At 47.5% G+C, this 13445-nt stretch overlaps 1 protein-coding gene across 3 annotated transcripts in view; it reads left to right on the top strand.

Moving 5' to 3' along the window:
• CHD2 (chromodomain helicase DNA binding protein 2) overlaps positions 1 to 13445 on the top strand; it is an 82346-nt gene that overhangs the window by 50517 nt on the left and 18384 nt on the right. For all 3 annotated transcript variants that reach the window (XM_090263771.1, XM_090263770.1, XM_090263772.1), the window contains 10 exons: positions 784 to 933; positions 1670 to 1818; positions 2855 to 2951; positions 3397 to 3489; positions 6473 to 6643; positions 7512 to 7687; positions 8822 to 8863; positions 9819 to 9958; positions 12459 to 12597; positions 12779 to 12929. In XM_090263771.1, coding sequence (XP_090119897.1) covers positions 784 to 933; positions 1670 to 1818; positions 2855 to 2951; positions 3397 to 3489; positions 6473 to 6643; positions 7512 to 7687; positions 8822 to 8863; positions 9819 to 9958; positions 12459 to 12597; positions 12779 to 12929 — 1308 coding nt within the window. The remainder of the gene's footprint in view (positions 1 to 783; positions 934 to 1669; positions 1819 to 2854; positions 2952 to 3396; positions 3490 to 6472; positions 6644 to 7511; positions 7688 to 8821; positions 8864 to 9818; positions 9959 to 12458; positions 12598 to 12778; positions 12930 to 13445) is intronic.

Here is a 13445-nt window from a genome sequence, read left to right as displayed (position 1 = left end):
CACTTCTGTGCGAGGAAGGTGTCGGCCTTCGGGCATACCTGACCAGACGCTCTGACAGTAGAAGTCCCGTTCTCCAGCTCCTAGAGCGTGCCCTTGCCCCGTGCCCGTGTTCCGGGTGCCGCGATGTGGCCAGGGGTGCCGTGCCCGCCCCGTCTCCCTTGTCTTTGGCGTGAACACCGGCGTGCACCAGTGCCATGGGGCTCCCCCACACCAGGCGCTCCGGCCTCCCCCGCTCTGGCTTCTCTGGGCGTGTTCTGTGGAGGCGGTGGCTGCCCTGCTCCCCCCCAGTTCCATCACATGGACTCCGAGCGTGGTGCTTCCGTTTCCTCACCAGCCTAACAGATGGACGGACACTTACAGAGTACGGTGTCCTCGTTCATCCTCACTGCCATACATGGCACAGACCCCACCCCCCGCCCCCCCCCGCCCCCTCCCCCCCCGAAAATTAGGCTCTAGGCCACGTGGTAATTACGTTTGTCTGGTCTTTGTTATTACTTGTGTGATAGTTGTAGGCAGGTGGCAGCACACATTCCTTTGCTGCTGCTGCCTTATCAGGTTCTCCTGGGCTCCTTAGTTCACTGTCCTGACTCTCTTACCGCTAAACTGAATGCAAGTTCACCCTGCCATCAAGTCCCTAACACTCTTGTCGCCTCCATAAAGTGTGCCCGTCATATCTCACTTTTCTTCACGCCTGCAGGGGTGTCTAGGTGTGAGGGCTTATTGGACTGTGAAAGTGTGCCTGGGAAGGCCACTGCATAAAGTAGTGTGTTGCCTTGTGTACAGGACTTCTGCTTCCTGCTCTCGACCAGGGCCGGGGGCCTGGGCATCAACCTGGCCTCAGCGGACACAGTCGTGATCTTTGACTCTGACTGGAACCCCCAGAACGACTTGCAGGCACAGGCCCGAGCCCACAGAATCGGTCAGAAGAAGCAGGTCAGTGGGGAGAGGCTTCTGGGTGTGGCTTGGGGGAGGGGAGTTACTCAGGCCGTTCAGGGTGTTTGTCAAATGCTTTTCTCCTGTTCGGCTTCATTTCCCAAGTGGAGATGTCTGTTTGTTAATTAGTGCAGAGAAGTGTCTTTGGGGCCAAGATGAGCCTGTCAAGGAAGACTTCTCTTCTACTATTAAAGAGTACGTCACCAGTGCCTTACCAGTTTACTCAAAGATGTGTGATGGATTGACCGAGAACGGGAAATTTCCCTCTCTTTTAATAAGGAAAAGTTGCTAAACATTCTATTTAACGTTGTTCAGGGTGGTATATTATACACGACCAATCCTAGCTCTGAGGTTTATCGGGAAAAATACAAGCATATTTTCTTTGTGTATGGATTTCAAAGTTGGCTTTAGTATTGGGTAACTCAGGAGTTTCATACTGGGCCGGAGGTCCAGTTTTGGTGAAATGGATTATTTCGCAAGATTTTTATTATGAGAACAAGGCTATAATAATTTCTTAAAGACTGTCTTCTTTAAAAATGTAACCTGCTGCAGATTGTAAAAATACTGCATCTCCTTGAGCTGCCTGCTTGGATAAATGGCTTACAGTCATTTTGTGATCCTAGAGAACAGATCTATTTTTTTTTTTTTTAAATTTCCCCTCCTGCTTTTAGACGGGGGTAATAACTTCATTTTTTCGAGTGATCGGGCATAAAGCTAACGTTTCTTCTTCCTCCAGGTAAATATTTACCGCTTGGTTACAAAGGGGACCGTGGAGGAAGAGATCATAGAGCGGGCCAAAAAGAAGATGGTGTTGGACCATCTTGTGATTCAGCGCATGGACACCACTGGCCGGACGGTCCTGGAGAACAACTCGGGGCGGTCCAAGTGAGTTCCGGAGGGAGGGAGAGGCCGCAGGGTCCAGCCGATTCTGCGTCAGCGTTTGGTGTCGCTCATGCTTCTGCTACGGTTTTGTACAACAGACATTAGGTCTTTCATTCCCTGGAAAAGGCCAAATAAGAAGACAGCATTTTCATTTTATTTTGTTTTTCCTATTTCTTCTTCTTCGTTGTCTTTTTCTTCTTCCTCTTCCTCTTCTTCTTCTTCCTTCCCCCACCGCCCTACTTCTTCCTTCTTCTTCAAAACGCTTTGCGTGTGTGTGCTCGTGGTCTCTCTCTTTCCTGTCCCTCCCTTGCCATGTGGGATTGGCTGTAGATGTGACGTAGGGCCCGGCAGCAGCAGTAGCTTTCATCCCGGCACAGTGTTGCCTTGAACTTTTTACCGGATTGACTGGCAGCTGTTTTCTTACTATTGGTAAAAAATGTTTGTGTGGCCATTATTATTTTTCATATTGAAACAAAAGGAAAAAGGTAGCTAAATTCTCGTGGTCTTTATTTGGAAGCGCAACTATTTCTCTTGAAGCACTTACATGTTGACTACATCGTTAAGTGTGTCCTGTGGCGGTGTCGTAGCTTTGTTACAGGTGAAATCAAGTGAGCTTTTCCTAAATAGGATATTTTCAGGTAATTTTCCATTATAGAGCAACCTAGTTGGAGTAGCTTGGTTCTCTTATTTTGGACCAGAGGCGGGGAGGTTGAAAATTCTTGGCAAATGGTGACTTTCTGGGGCAAAGGACAGAGGGGGAACTTACTTCCATGTTGCTGTGATTACCTGTCTCATTTAACCATGTAACAGATGAGCCAACAGAAAAATAATTGATTTCCTAGTTTTTTGCTAGGTTGGATTTACCACCACAGTCTCATCCTGTGTATAAAAATGAAATATTTGAGGATCATTTTTCTTATGGCAAAATGGGTATTTTCACCAGTAATTTAACCTCTGAATGAACGATAGCTATGTAATAGAATTCCACAGAGGTTATTTAACGTTCCTAAGAGATTACAACTACATTTTACTTTTACAGTTCAAATCCTTTTAATAAAGAAGAGCTGACGGCTATTTTGAAATTTGGAGCAGAGGATCTTTTCAAAGAACTTGAAGGGGAGGAGTCAGAGCCTCAGGTAATTCACAATGAGGAAGAAAATGTTTTTGACAAGCATCATTTGTGAGAGAGGATTTTTTGGAAGCAGATTTCAGAGTCCATGTCATAGATTTCTATGAAGAAGCAGCAATTATAGCTGTAGGTTTTTTGTTTTTGATTTTTCTAGTAAAGTTCAAAGCTCTTAACTTACTAAATAGAATAGGAAAAAATGAGAAATGCGCTTGAAGATTCTCTTGGGCCTTTTTTTGTTTTCCAGTTTTATTTCTTCTAATTTCTGACGTTTCACCTTATTGTATAAGTAATAGCCTGAAACATTAGATGTAAATGCTGTAAAGCAGAGCCAGTAAAAGGAAGGTAAAAATGCAACATCAGAAAAGAGAGGTGATTTATTTCCCCCAGCCATTCCCATCCATGCCGGCCACTGCTGCCTTGTTACCATGGCCGTGTTGCTGTTCCTCTCCTAGGAAATGGATATAGATGAAATTTTACGCTTGGCTGAAACCAGAGAGAACGAAGTGTCAACCAGCGCAACAGACGAGCTGCTGTCACAATTTAAGGTATGCAAGTCATTGCGGGAGAGAGTCCTTAGCATTGAGTCATTCCCCGGTAATAGCTAATGGCTGTAGTGCTCTCTGGTGCAGGGCGCTCTGCTTTCCCCTGCCCGTAGACGGACGCATGTCCTTAGCATATTCTCTGGCGTTCTGAGTATGTTCTAAGTGTAGCATCCGCAGTCCTCCCTGTGCGGGTAACCACCGAAGGAGCCCGTCCTGCCCGGAGTCGGTGGGTGAAGAGGGCTGAGGGTACGATGTCCGGGGGGTCGGTGCTGACCCCCAGACGGTGTGGAGCTCTGGCGGGTGTGGAGGGCGGGGGGAGAGACGGCAGCAGAAGCAGATGACAAAGACGTCAAACACAGAAGGTAGAAGGTGGCAGGACGCTCTCGCTGACTTGGTGGGATTTTTTGTTACGGGTGGTGACACGGTGGTCAGTGGTATCTGATATAACAGAATTAAATAAGATCAGGACTAAATGCAGATGCTGGGCACCAGCAGTGAGTTATTAAGACACTAGGGAGGAGCAGAGGGAAGGTAATTGCTGTGATAAAAGCCTCAAGCCAGGCAAGGTGTTTTAAAAGGATGTTGCCGTGTTCCTAGGTTGAGGAAGGGACTTGAGAATAGGGGACACCGAAGGCTCTAAGGACAGAAGGCGGGTTTGATGGCGCATTACCCCAGAGGGGACTGGAGGGATGGAATTGAGAAGCAGTGATGGAGGGGTTGGCCCGGGAAAGAAAAACGGAAGCACACTGTAGCGAGAGACGTGGGAGTTCCCGCTGATGATCTTACGCACCAGTGAAATACGTGAGGCGTTTGCTGAGAAGTGGGAAAGATTTGGGACGGCCATGGGTGGGGCCAGGCGTTAGGGGGAGAAACCTGATAGGGAGCAGAGCTGAATATAGAAAATAGGGCTTCACACTGGAGCCAGTCCGCAGGCTCGTATGACTTTCTCGAGCCATCCTTGGGGTCAGAGAAATTGGATCAGTGGGCGATCCCAGGGGGAGAGAGCAGCTGGGGAGGCGGAGGAGAGCCCAAGGGGCAAAGGGCTCCCGTTTTGAAGGAGAACATGGCTGAAAGGGTTGACCCTGGGTGAGTTCCATGCAGGTTGGGGCCGCAGGGTGCATGGTGGAGAAGCGCAGTAGACCCGTTAGGATCGAGGGAGAAGGGGCGCAGTGCGGGGAGGGGAGACGTGTGGAATGAGGTCAAGGTTGGCTGCAGGTAGACTTGCCTCGTGGAAGAACAGGGAAGGGGTGGAGTGGATCCAAGAGCTCTAGTTTCAGCGCTCATGTGTCCCCGGATGGAGGTGAGTTACTGATGTGTCAGCGGATCCCCCTTCCGTGAGTACAGAAGATTACAGAAGTAATCTTCATGGTGTGCTCTCAGAATCTTATATGAGGATTTAGGTATAAAAATTTCTACGTACTGCAGATGGATCAGAAGTCACGTGACTAGTGACTCTTGCCTTTCCTAGGCCCTTTTGGCAACTACGTTTCAGCTCCTGGTCAGGGGGTTTGATTAAAGGAGGAATCTGCTTACTCTGCTTTTTCCGGAGTGCCTCACTGAGTCAGTTCGTTTTGCCCAATGATCTTTTTAATTTTTTCTTTTTTTGGGGGGGGGGGTTACTCTATTTTAACATGTTGGAAACACAGCAGACATTTTTTGAGATAATTTAAGATCTCAATTTTCTTAAGTAATAATAACCAATACTTGTGTAGCAGCTTCTATACTTCAAGCGCTGTTTTTTAAATGCCTCATTTACTATATTAACTCCTGCAATAGTAGATGCATTATCTTCATTTACAGATGAGGAAACTAAGGCACAGAGGGGCTGAGATGTCCCAAGGTCACACATACGTGGAGTTGGGATTACATCCGAGGCAGATGGTCTGGCCCTTACCCACTATGCTACCCTCGGAAAAGTTCAGTTTCCAATTGCACGAACCACTCACATATGTGTATGCAATATTAATATTTATAGCAATTGATCCTGTTTTCATCAGGCTGTTTTAAGAGTCAGATCTAAAGTAATTATAAACAGTGTTTAATTTATGAGATCGGTCAGATGCTTCCTTTTAAAAATAAAAGAGAAATGTTAAATTTTTTCTCTCAGAAGTTCCACCTCTTGTTGTGGAATTTATAAAAAATCTGTTTGTGAAGATCACGACATCCGTGTTGGAAGTTAGAGTTAATTTTGGCCGAAAGACATAAAGTTCTGACTTCATCGTCAGCTCCAAGTGACTGAAGAATGGAAACCCAAAAGCCCTGAGTACCAGGCTTTGAGACAGTCGTGAAGGCCAGGTGGGAAGGAGGGGAGAGAATGCAGACCTAGGGCTAGGGCTGGCCAGAGTCTGAGTCTGCAATGCATTTTGAGCATATGGATTATTACATAACTTTAGCTGCTATGCTATTAATAAAAAAGAAGGAACTAGTTGGCTAGATGTTAGCTAGTGCTTTGAGTCATTGTTTCAAATGAGTCCCATTCAGTAGGAATTTATAATTTATAGAACTGGAAGTTAATAATAGATTAGTGTTAGGTGTGCAGTATTTTGTCATCTGACTGAATCTAAAATTTTTAGTTAGCATCATATTAGAAAATGTGTTTGATTTAACAAATACTTCTTTTGTAATTGAATTTATTGGGGTGACATTACTTAATAAAACTATATAGGTTTCAGGTGTATAATTCTATAATACGTAATCTGTATTAACAACAGATTCAGTGAAAGAGTTTCAGTGAAACTCTTAGAAGAATTTATATCTGTTTCCCTACTTTTTTAGTAAAATTTCTGATGAACTTAAAGATTTGGCAAGTTGATTTCTGGGGGGATAAGGACGAGATTAGTAGAAAATTGAGTTTTTGATTATGTAGTATCACCGGACTCCCCTTATTATTCATAGTGACTTGCTTAGGTTAAAAACGCTGTGAGTTGATGTTTCAGTAGGTGGCATTTGGGAAACTGCGAAATGTCAGCTGACTGTCTGTGTTTAGGTGGCCAACTTTGCAACCATGGAAGATGAGGAAGAGCTGGAAGAGCGTCCTCACAGGGACTGGGATGAGATCATCCCTGAGGAGCAAAGGAAGAGAGTCGAGGAGGAGGAGCGGCAGAAGGAGCTGGAAGAAATTTATATGTTGCCTCGAATTCGGAGTTCCACTAAAAAGGTGACCAAGTGAGATGCATTGCTGCCCAGACCTGGTGGGTTCCGGGGCAGAGTCTTGGGCAGCCTCGCTGGGAATGGGGGACAGTGCCTGGGGCTCAGGAGCAGCACCCCGGGAGGCATTTCATTTCTCTGCACGTTGGGTTTTTGTGCAACGATTGAACAGGGATCACAGTTGGACAGACCTGGCATCTTGTCTTTGAGATGAGAACCAGTAATCCTAACAATTTGTTTCTAACTGACAAACCTCTTTCTGCCTTTAGTGTTCTTGTCACTTGGCATAAATAGTGACAAGAGATTAGAGAACTGGACTTCACAGCTCATGAGGTGCCCCCAGAGGCCCTATCAGATTTGATTTTTACAGCAGCGTCACAGTGGGCGGTTACTACCCAGTTTGCTGGGGATAACAGACCCGAGTTTGTCCAGGGTCTCAGTAAATCAGTGGTAGCTGATAGCAGCCATCGTTTACCGGGTACTCACTGTGTGCCAGGCATAAGCTGGTGCATTTACACTTTATCGATTCGTTTAATCTCTATGAAGACCCTGATCGTAGCTGCTGTTATCCCCATTTTACAAATAGCAAGTGAAGGCAGGAAGTAACTTGTCCAAGGAAGTCAGCATAAACCTACAATCCAAGTACCTTCATTCCGGTTCACTTCTTGGGGTACAGAATTGACACTTCTCTGGAAGTGTGACTGCCCCAGGCGCGTCTTCCTTCGTTGCATGACGTCTGCCTCCTTATTCTACCCAGAGAAAAATAGACTTGTCTCATGTGATGGGAAGTTTGAGTCCCAGAGCGTTACGCGGGGCTGGTTGGAGTCCTTGGCCCTCTTGGGCTGGGCATGTGCTACAGTGTGACTTTGCCGTTCCAGGCTCAGACAAACGACAGCGACTCTGACACCGAGTCCAAGAGGCAGGCGCAGAGGTCCTCTGCCTCCGAGAGTGAGACCGATGACTCCGACGATGACAAGAAGCCGAAGCGCAGGGGGCGCCCCCGCAGCGTGCGCAAGGACCTCGTCGAGGGCTTCACGGACGCAGAGATCCGCAGGTTGGTGGAGGCCCCGCTCTCCCTTGGCCTCGTCAGGGAGGGCATGTCGTCGGCCTGGGGCCGATAGACCCCGGACCCGCTGCGGAGGGCGGGAGAGACTGAGCCACGCGCCCTTGCAGAGATGCTGCTCCATCTCGTATTATTTCAGCTGCACAGCATCCCTGTGTATGTCAAGGAGAGGTGCAGGGAAGAGGAGTAACCCCCAGGGCCACCTCACATGTCATACTTTCCTGATCCTTTTATCCACGCTGTCCCTTTCTTACTGCTTCTTTTCCATGGTCACATTCATTCCCACCTTCTTCACTCGCCACGCCCTCTGTTTCCAGTGTTTTCCCCATAATATCTCTCCTCATCCTGCTACCTCACCAAGTCATTTTAGTGATGGGTGCGTCATGCCACAGCGAGGCCCTTGATGAATTGTAACCTCTTGCTTTGTATTGACAGTGCTTGTCCGCGGTAGGGGGGAACCGGGTGGCAGACAGACAGGCAGACATCTTGGGTTAGGTAGGGTGGGGACTTGGAGGAGGCCAGGCTGTGATTTTTGTTTGGAGGTAAGGTTGGGCAGGACTCAGCACAGTTTCCGAAATAGTTTTGCCTAAGAAGTTTTAAGAACTATTATTTATTTTACTTTGTCTTATTCTCAAAAATAGTTGAGGCAGTCCTAAAAATCTCATAGTTGTATTATTGACCAGAAAAGAATGAAAAATATCACAGTAGCAAGTTGAAAATAATAGTAGTGGACTGAATAGACCAGGTAACTACTTGGGGACTTTTATCTCCAGACTTGTGGTGATTGAATTATGTACGGTGTGCCCTTGACCTTCTAAAGTGAGTGACACCAGTAGCGCTGAGTCCCTGGTCTCAGTTATGTCCTTAAGCATTTCACGCTCAGCCACGAGAGTCAAGGTGATTTTTTGTTTGCATAGACAGCCAGCCCTCAGTACTTTCCATTGGCCGTTTGCAGAGGCATTCAGCCGCCCTCCGTTCAGTGCCTGCGGCAGGACTGGGCCCGGCGTGTTTTTGACCCAAATTCATAGGGCTCACTCATATTTAAGAGGATATGCGCGCATTAATAGAGGTGAAGTCTCTTCCTTGTTTCCTTAACGCGTTGCGTTTTGTGGCTTGTCTCCTCAGGTTCATCAAGGCGTATAAGAAGTTTGGGCTCCCTCTTGAACGGTAAGCTCCGTAGAAGTTCTTTATCTGCCTCTCTTTTACTTTTATTATATGTGACAGGGGTTTTTTTTGGGGGGGGGGGATGCTCTTTCCATTTAAGGTCTGGCACCTCTGACAGCCTGATTTGTAGACATGAATGTGTTCACACGCTCCATATGACCTGGAGAGCAAAAACACTGTAGGAGTACAGCGATTCGTCACTTACCGCGGGTATTGCGTTCTAAAACACCGCCCCCCGTGATCAGTGAAAATCCGCAAAGTAGGAACCTTACATTTATTTTAGTATTTATATATATTTTACGGCTTTACAAACCCTTCCCACGCACTTATAAACCATTCCCAGTCCCTCATTAACCTTTCCCACGCCCTTATTAACCTTTTCCACACTTTTATAAAAACACTACTGATGTCCTTAAACATATTCTACACTCTTAAACTTACATAACTTTACCAACATACATATACAGTACCGCAAAATCCCATGATATAGTGAAAAACCCGCGATAAATAATTAAATAGAATATTTTTAAAATCCCCGCGATACAGCGAGGCCGTGGTAAGTGAGCCGTGACACAGAGCGGGACCGCCGTAACTGAGCCTTGCTTCTGGGAGCGTTGTGATGAATGACCCCGGGCTGGGGAAGGAAAGGGGCACAGAGCAGCAGCCTGGTGCCACAGTTCCCAGGCCCTGACCCGCTGCCGTGATCAGATGGCCCACTGCGTCCCAGGTGGCCGAGGCCCTGCCTTGTGCGTTGGGCTAGTCCGAGGCACGGTTCTTTCTGATGGCAAGTGAGTCCCCTGGCCCTCAGTCGGCGTGGCAGGCTTCTCGTCGGCGAAGGAACGCAGAGAAGTGTGTCCTTGCAGGAGCATGCTGCGACGAGACCTGGTGGGATTTCGGGGGGGGCAGCAGGATGGTGGGCGCAGGGCCTTGAAGTGTCCCCATGTCGGTGTGTCCCCAGGCTGGAGTGCATAGCACGTGACGCGGAGCTGGTCGACAAGTCCGTGGCGGACCTGAAGCGCCTGGGGGAGCTGGTTCACAACAGCTGCGTGTCGGCCATGCAGGAGTACGAGGGGCAGCTCCGGGAGAACGCCGGCGAGGGTGAGTCCGCGCGCCCCGGCCCCGGGGGTAGGGGGTGCCGCGGGGCGCTGCTGCTGCTGCTGCTGCTCCGGGGCTTTCCTTAGAGAGCGTCCCTGCCCCTCTGAGGCGTGTGTGCCCCCCTGCCTTCCTGGGGGCTCCGCCCTGTGCGGTTTCTGAGGGTGATTTGCAGAAGGAGCAGAGCGAGGACCAGGACGCGGGGTTTCTCTGTATGTGGTTACGGGTGGTTCACACTGGTTCGGGCTGAAGACCTGAGCGGGGAGAGCTGAGCACACACGTCCGTATGTCAGCTGTAAACGGGGACTCACCACAGGTCTCAGTAATAGTGTGGCTACACATGCACATATGATTTCATTGTCGTGACAAATTTAAAGGGTTTGCAGAATCAGTTGGAGTAAAATACGGGGTTAATTTTGTACACATTTGTTACACTGAGATTTTCGTAGCGCTAGCATTTACTGTCATTGGATTGGACCTGTGGTTGGTCCTTGCTCACACGGGGAAGTGCTCCCGCCTGGCCGCCTACAGCAGGTGCGGGGGCTGTGACTGGAGCGCTCCGGCGCGCTGAGGTTCAAGGGCACCTTCACGGCTGAGCCCCAGACAGAGAGCAGGGTGCTGCCGTTCCAGGTCACTGGACTGTGCTTTGTTTATGCCCATTCCCCCCTCCGTTTGTCACCTTTCGCGGATCCTCAGGGGCCTTTTCACCTGTGGCTAGTGTTCTGGCCCCGGGGGCAGCCAGGTTTCCTGCAATCTTGGCTCCGCCACCTCTTAGCTGCAGGACCTGAGACTCGTGGTGGCCTCTCGTGGTCCCATTGGGAAAATGGCATAAAAGCACCTAGCTCCGAGAGCTGGATGAGTACTTGAGTAATCCCATACATGTTGTAAAGCTTCTTTAGTCTCTGGCCTGCGGTGTATTTGTGCTTTGGGATATTCTTTTCAGGGATGTTATTGAAGTAAGAAAAGTTAAAAATATCTTAAATGTAGTAAAATAATTTTTTTATTTTTTTTGGTAAAGGAAACTTCAGTACCTTGAGTGGTTTGGACTATGATCCAAATATGTGCTTTCATAGCACCAAGCATGCATTCAGAAGTAACCCTAAAGTTCACCCTGTTTTTCTCTGCTCCCAGAATTTACAAAGGCATTCACTGTAATTCCCTCCCCTTGTACCTGAGTGATTTCATTTACTTTTATGTGTCTGATACACTTGGAGTTTTTCCTGGTATATCCAGTTTTATTTTATTTTTTCTTTTCAATACATGTCTGCTGTATTCATTAGAAATGGTTCATCATTTCTCCGCTTTCTGATTTTTTTTTTAAGAGGCTCCTAGATTGTATGGACACATGATTTTAGGGTCCTGTTAATGGACATGTAGCTTTCTGTCCGTTGCGTGGCGGCGGCGTGCGAAATAACCCTGTTGTGTGGAGCACGGGATGAGAACATCTGTTTTCTCTTAGCCTCATCAACATAATATTGTCCAAGTTGTTTCTTTTTCCCAAATTGATAGGGTAAAAATGGCATGTGTATATATTTAATTTGCATTTCTTTTTATCGCAAGTGAGGTTGAGTATTTTTCATATGCTCAGGAACCACTTGAATTTCCTTTTTTTGCAAATTGCGTCTCTATCCCTTGTCTATTTTTTAATTTTTGTCCAGGGAACTGAGGCCCAGCGAGGCTAATACCTGAAAGGGAAAGGGAGAGGGGAAGGGAGAGTTTGTGCAGATTTGGGAATGAACTCCAGATTCCTGATTTCCCGAGAGGGTCTTGCCCATTTTGCCACCTTCTTGTCCCAGCTCCCTTCAGTATTTTGGGAGTAGCATTTGCAAGGGAAAAATCTAGTGGGTCACAGAACAAGCCCTAAGTACCTGTCTGTAATTGTAGTGCCGTGCCATGGACTTGCATGGTTTTAAACACTGAGGTCTGTCCTCACGCTCTGAGCCGTTCCTCCCTCACTGGCAAGAGTCGTTCCCGTGGCTTTCACCGTGGACTCTGGTTAGAGCGCTGGGTTTTATTTCCCTTCTAGGATGATTTTAATTTGAAACAAAGGTTAGTGGTAACCTTTCCGTGGCATCTTTAATTCCTTTCGAATGTGTTAGATATTAGCTCGATCTCGTACTTTTTCAGTAGAGATCATCTTTAAAACACTTAAAAAAACAAAACAAAACCAAACCTCTAAATAGAATAGTTAGAAAAACCAAAGAAAAATCTTAAGCACTAATTCCTTCAGCCTCTTCTGTTAATTTTATTAATTTTAGAAGTGAAGTATAAAACAAATAGGATTAAAATACAATTATAAACACTAGTCATAAAAACATTCTAAATCTTGAAAAGACTGAATTGTTTCAAGGTTCTTTTACAAACATGAATTGAGATAATTTTTTGGCCTGTAGGTCATGCGTTTGATTAACAATAAGCCCGATAGACTGAGGGGAGACACGCTCAGGGTTTGATACGTGTTCTCTGCAAATTCTTGTTTAACTAACGTGAAATTGGTCTTCTTTAGGGAAAGGCCCAGGGAAAAAAAGAGGTCCCACCATCAAGATATCTGGGGTCCAGGTGAATGTGAAGTCCATTCTCCAACACGAAGAAGAGTTTGAGATGCTGCATAAATCTATCCCTGTGGACCCGGAAGAAAAAAAAAAGTGAGTGTGTTACGTGCCCGGGTGTGAGCGGCCGCGCGCTAAGAAAAGAGACCGGAAGCCACGGAGTGTTTCCACTGTCGCTTCTGTCGCACGCCGGCCCGCTGTGTCCGTTTCCCTCCATGTGTGCTTCCGAATCAGAGAGGCCCTCCTCTGATGCCCCCCTCTTCTCGGGATCCTGCAGGTACTGCCTGACCTGCCGGGTCAAAGCCGCGCATTTCGACGTGGAGTGGGGCGTGGAGGACGACTCGCGCCTGCTGCTGGGCATTTATGAGCATGGCTACGGGAACTGGGAGCTGATCAAGACGGACCCAGAGCTGCAGCTGACGGACAAAGTGAGTAGCTCTGTGACGCCAGAGGCTCCCAGGTGACCCGTCGCATACCGCTTCTAAGTGACGTGTTCTTGACTGTTTTCTGTGGGGGGCGGGGATCAGCTCGGAAATTAGGACAACAGCACATTCCTGGGATTTCTTTATCCTTGGGAACGTGACCATCTTAGTGGATGGTGTGACACTGGGTCCTAGCGAAGGTGACAGTCAGGTAACATTTTGGGGCAGTTGCAGGAGAAATCTTCAAATTCTCATTTTTATTATAGGTCAGTCCCATTGCAGCAAATACCAGGGTACGATTACTAACAGTAAAAGCATCCCTTGGCCTTCGATGCTGGCCCTTTGCTGGCAACTGTATTTGAAACAGCCGTTTTTCTGTTCTCTGCACAAAGAAAGAATGAACCACCTTGGTGTTTTTTGCAATGGAACCAAACGTTGGCCGTACTTCTCCCACAAAACCGAGCCTCCCACCCTATCCGTTGCAAAGCGGGCTACCAGGTAGCAAGGCCGTGCTCAGAGCTG

The sequence above is a fragment of the Furipterus horrens genome, unplaced genomic scaffold (assembly GCF_987537825.1).
Source record: "Furipterus horrens unplaced genomic scaffold, mFurHor1.1.pri manual_scaffold_16, whole genome shotgun sequence".
NCBI lineage: Eukaryota > Metazoa > Chordata > Mammalia > Chiroptera > Furipteridae > Furipterus > Furipterus horrens.
Note: the sequence above shows the minus strand (reverse complement) of the source record. Positions and strands in the feature narration are given on the sequence as shown.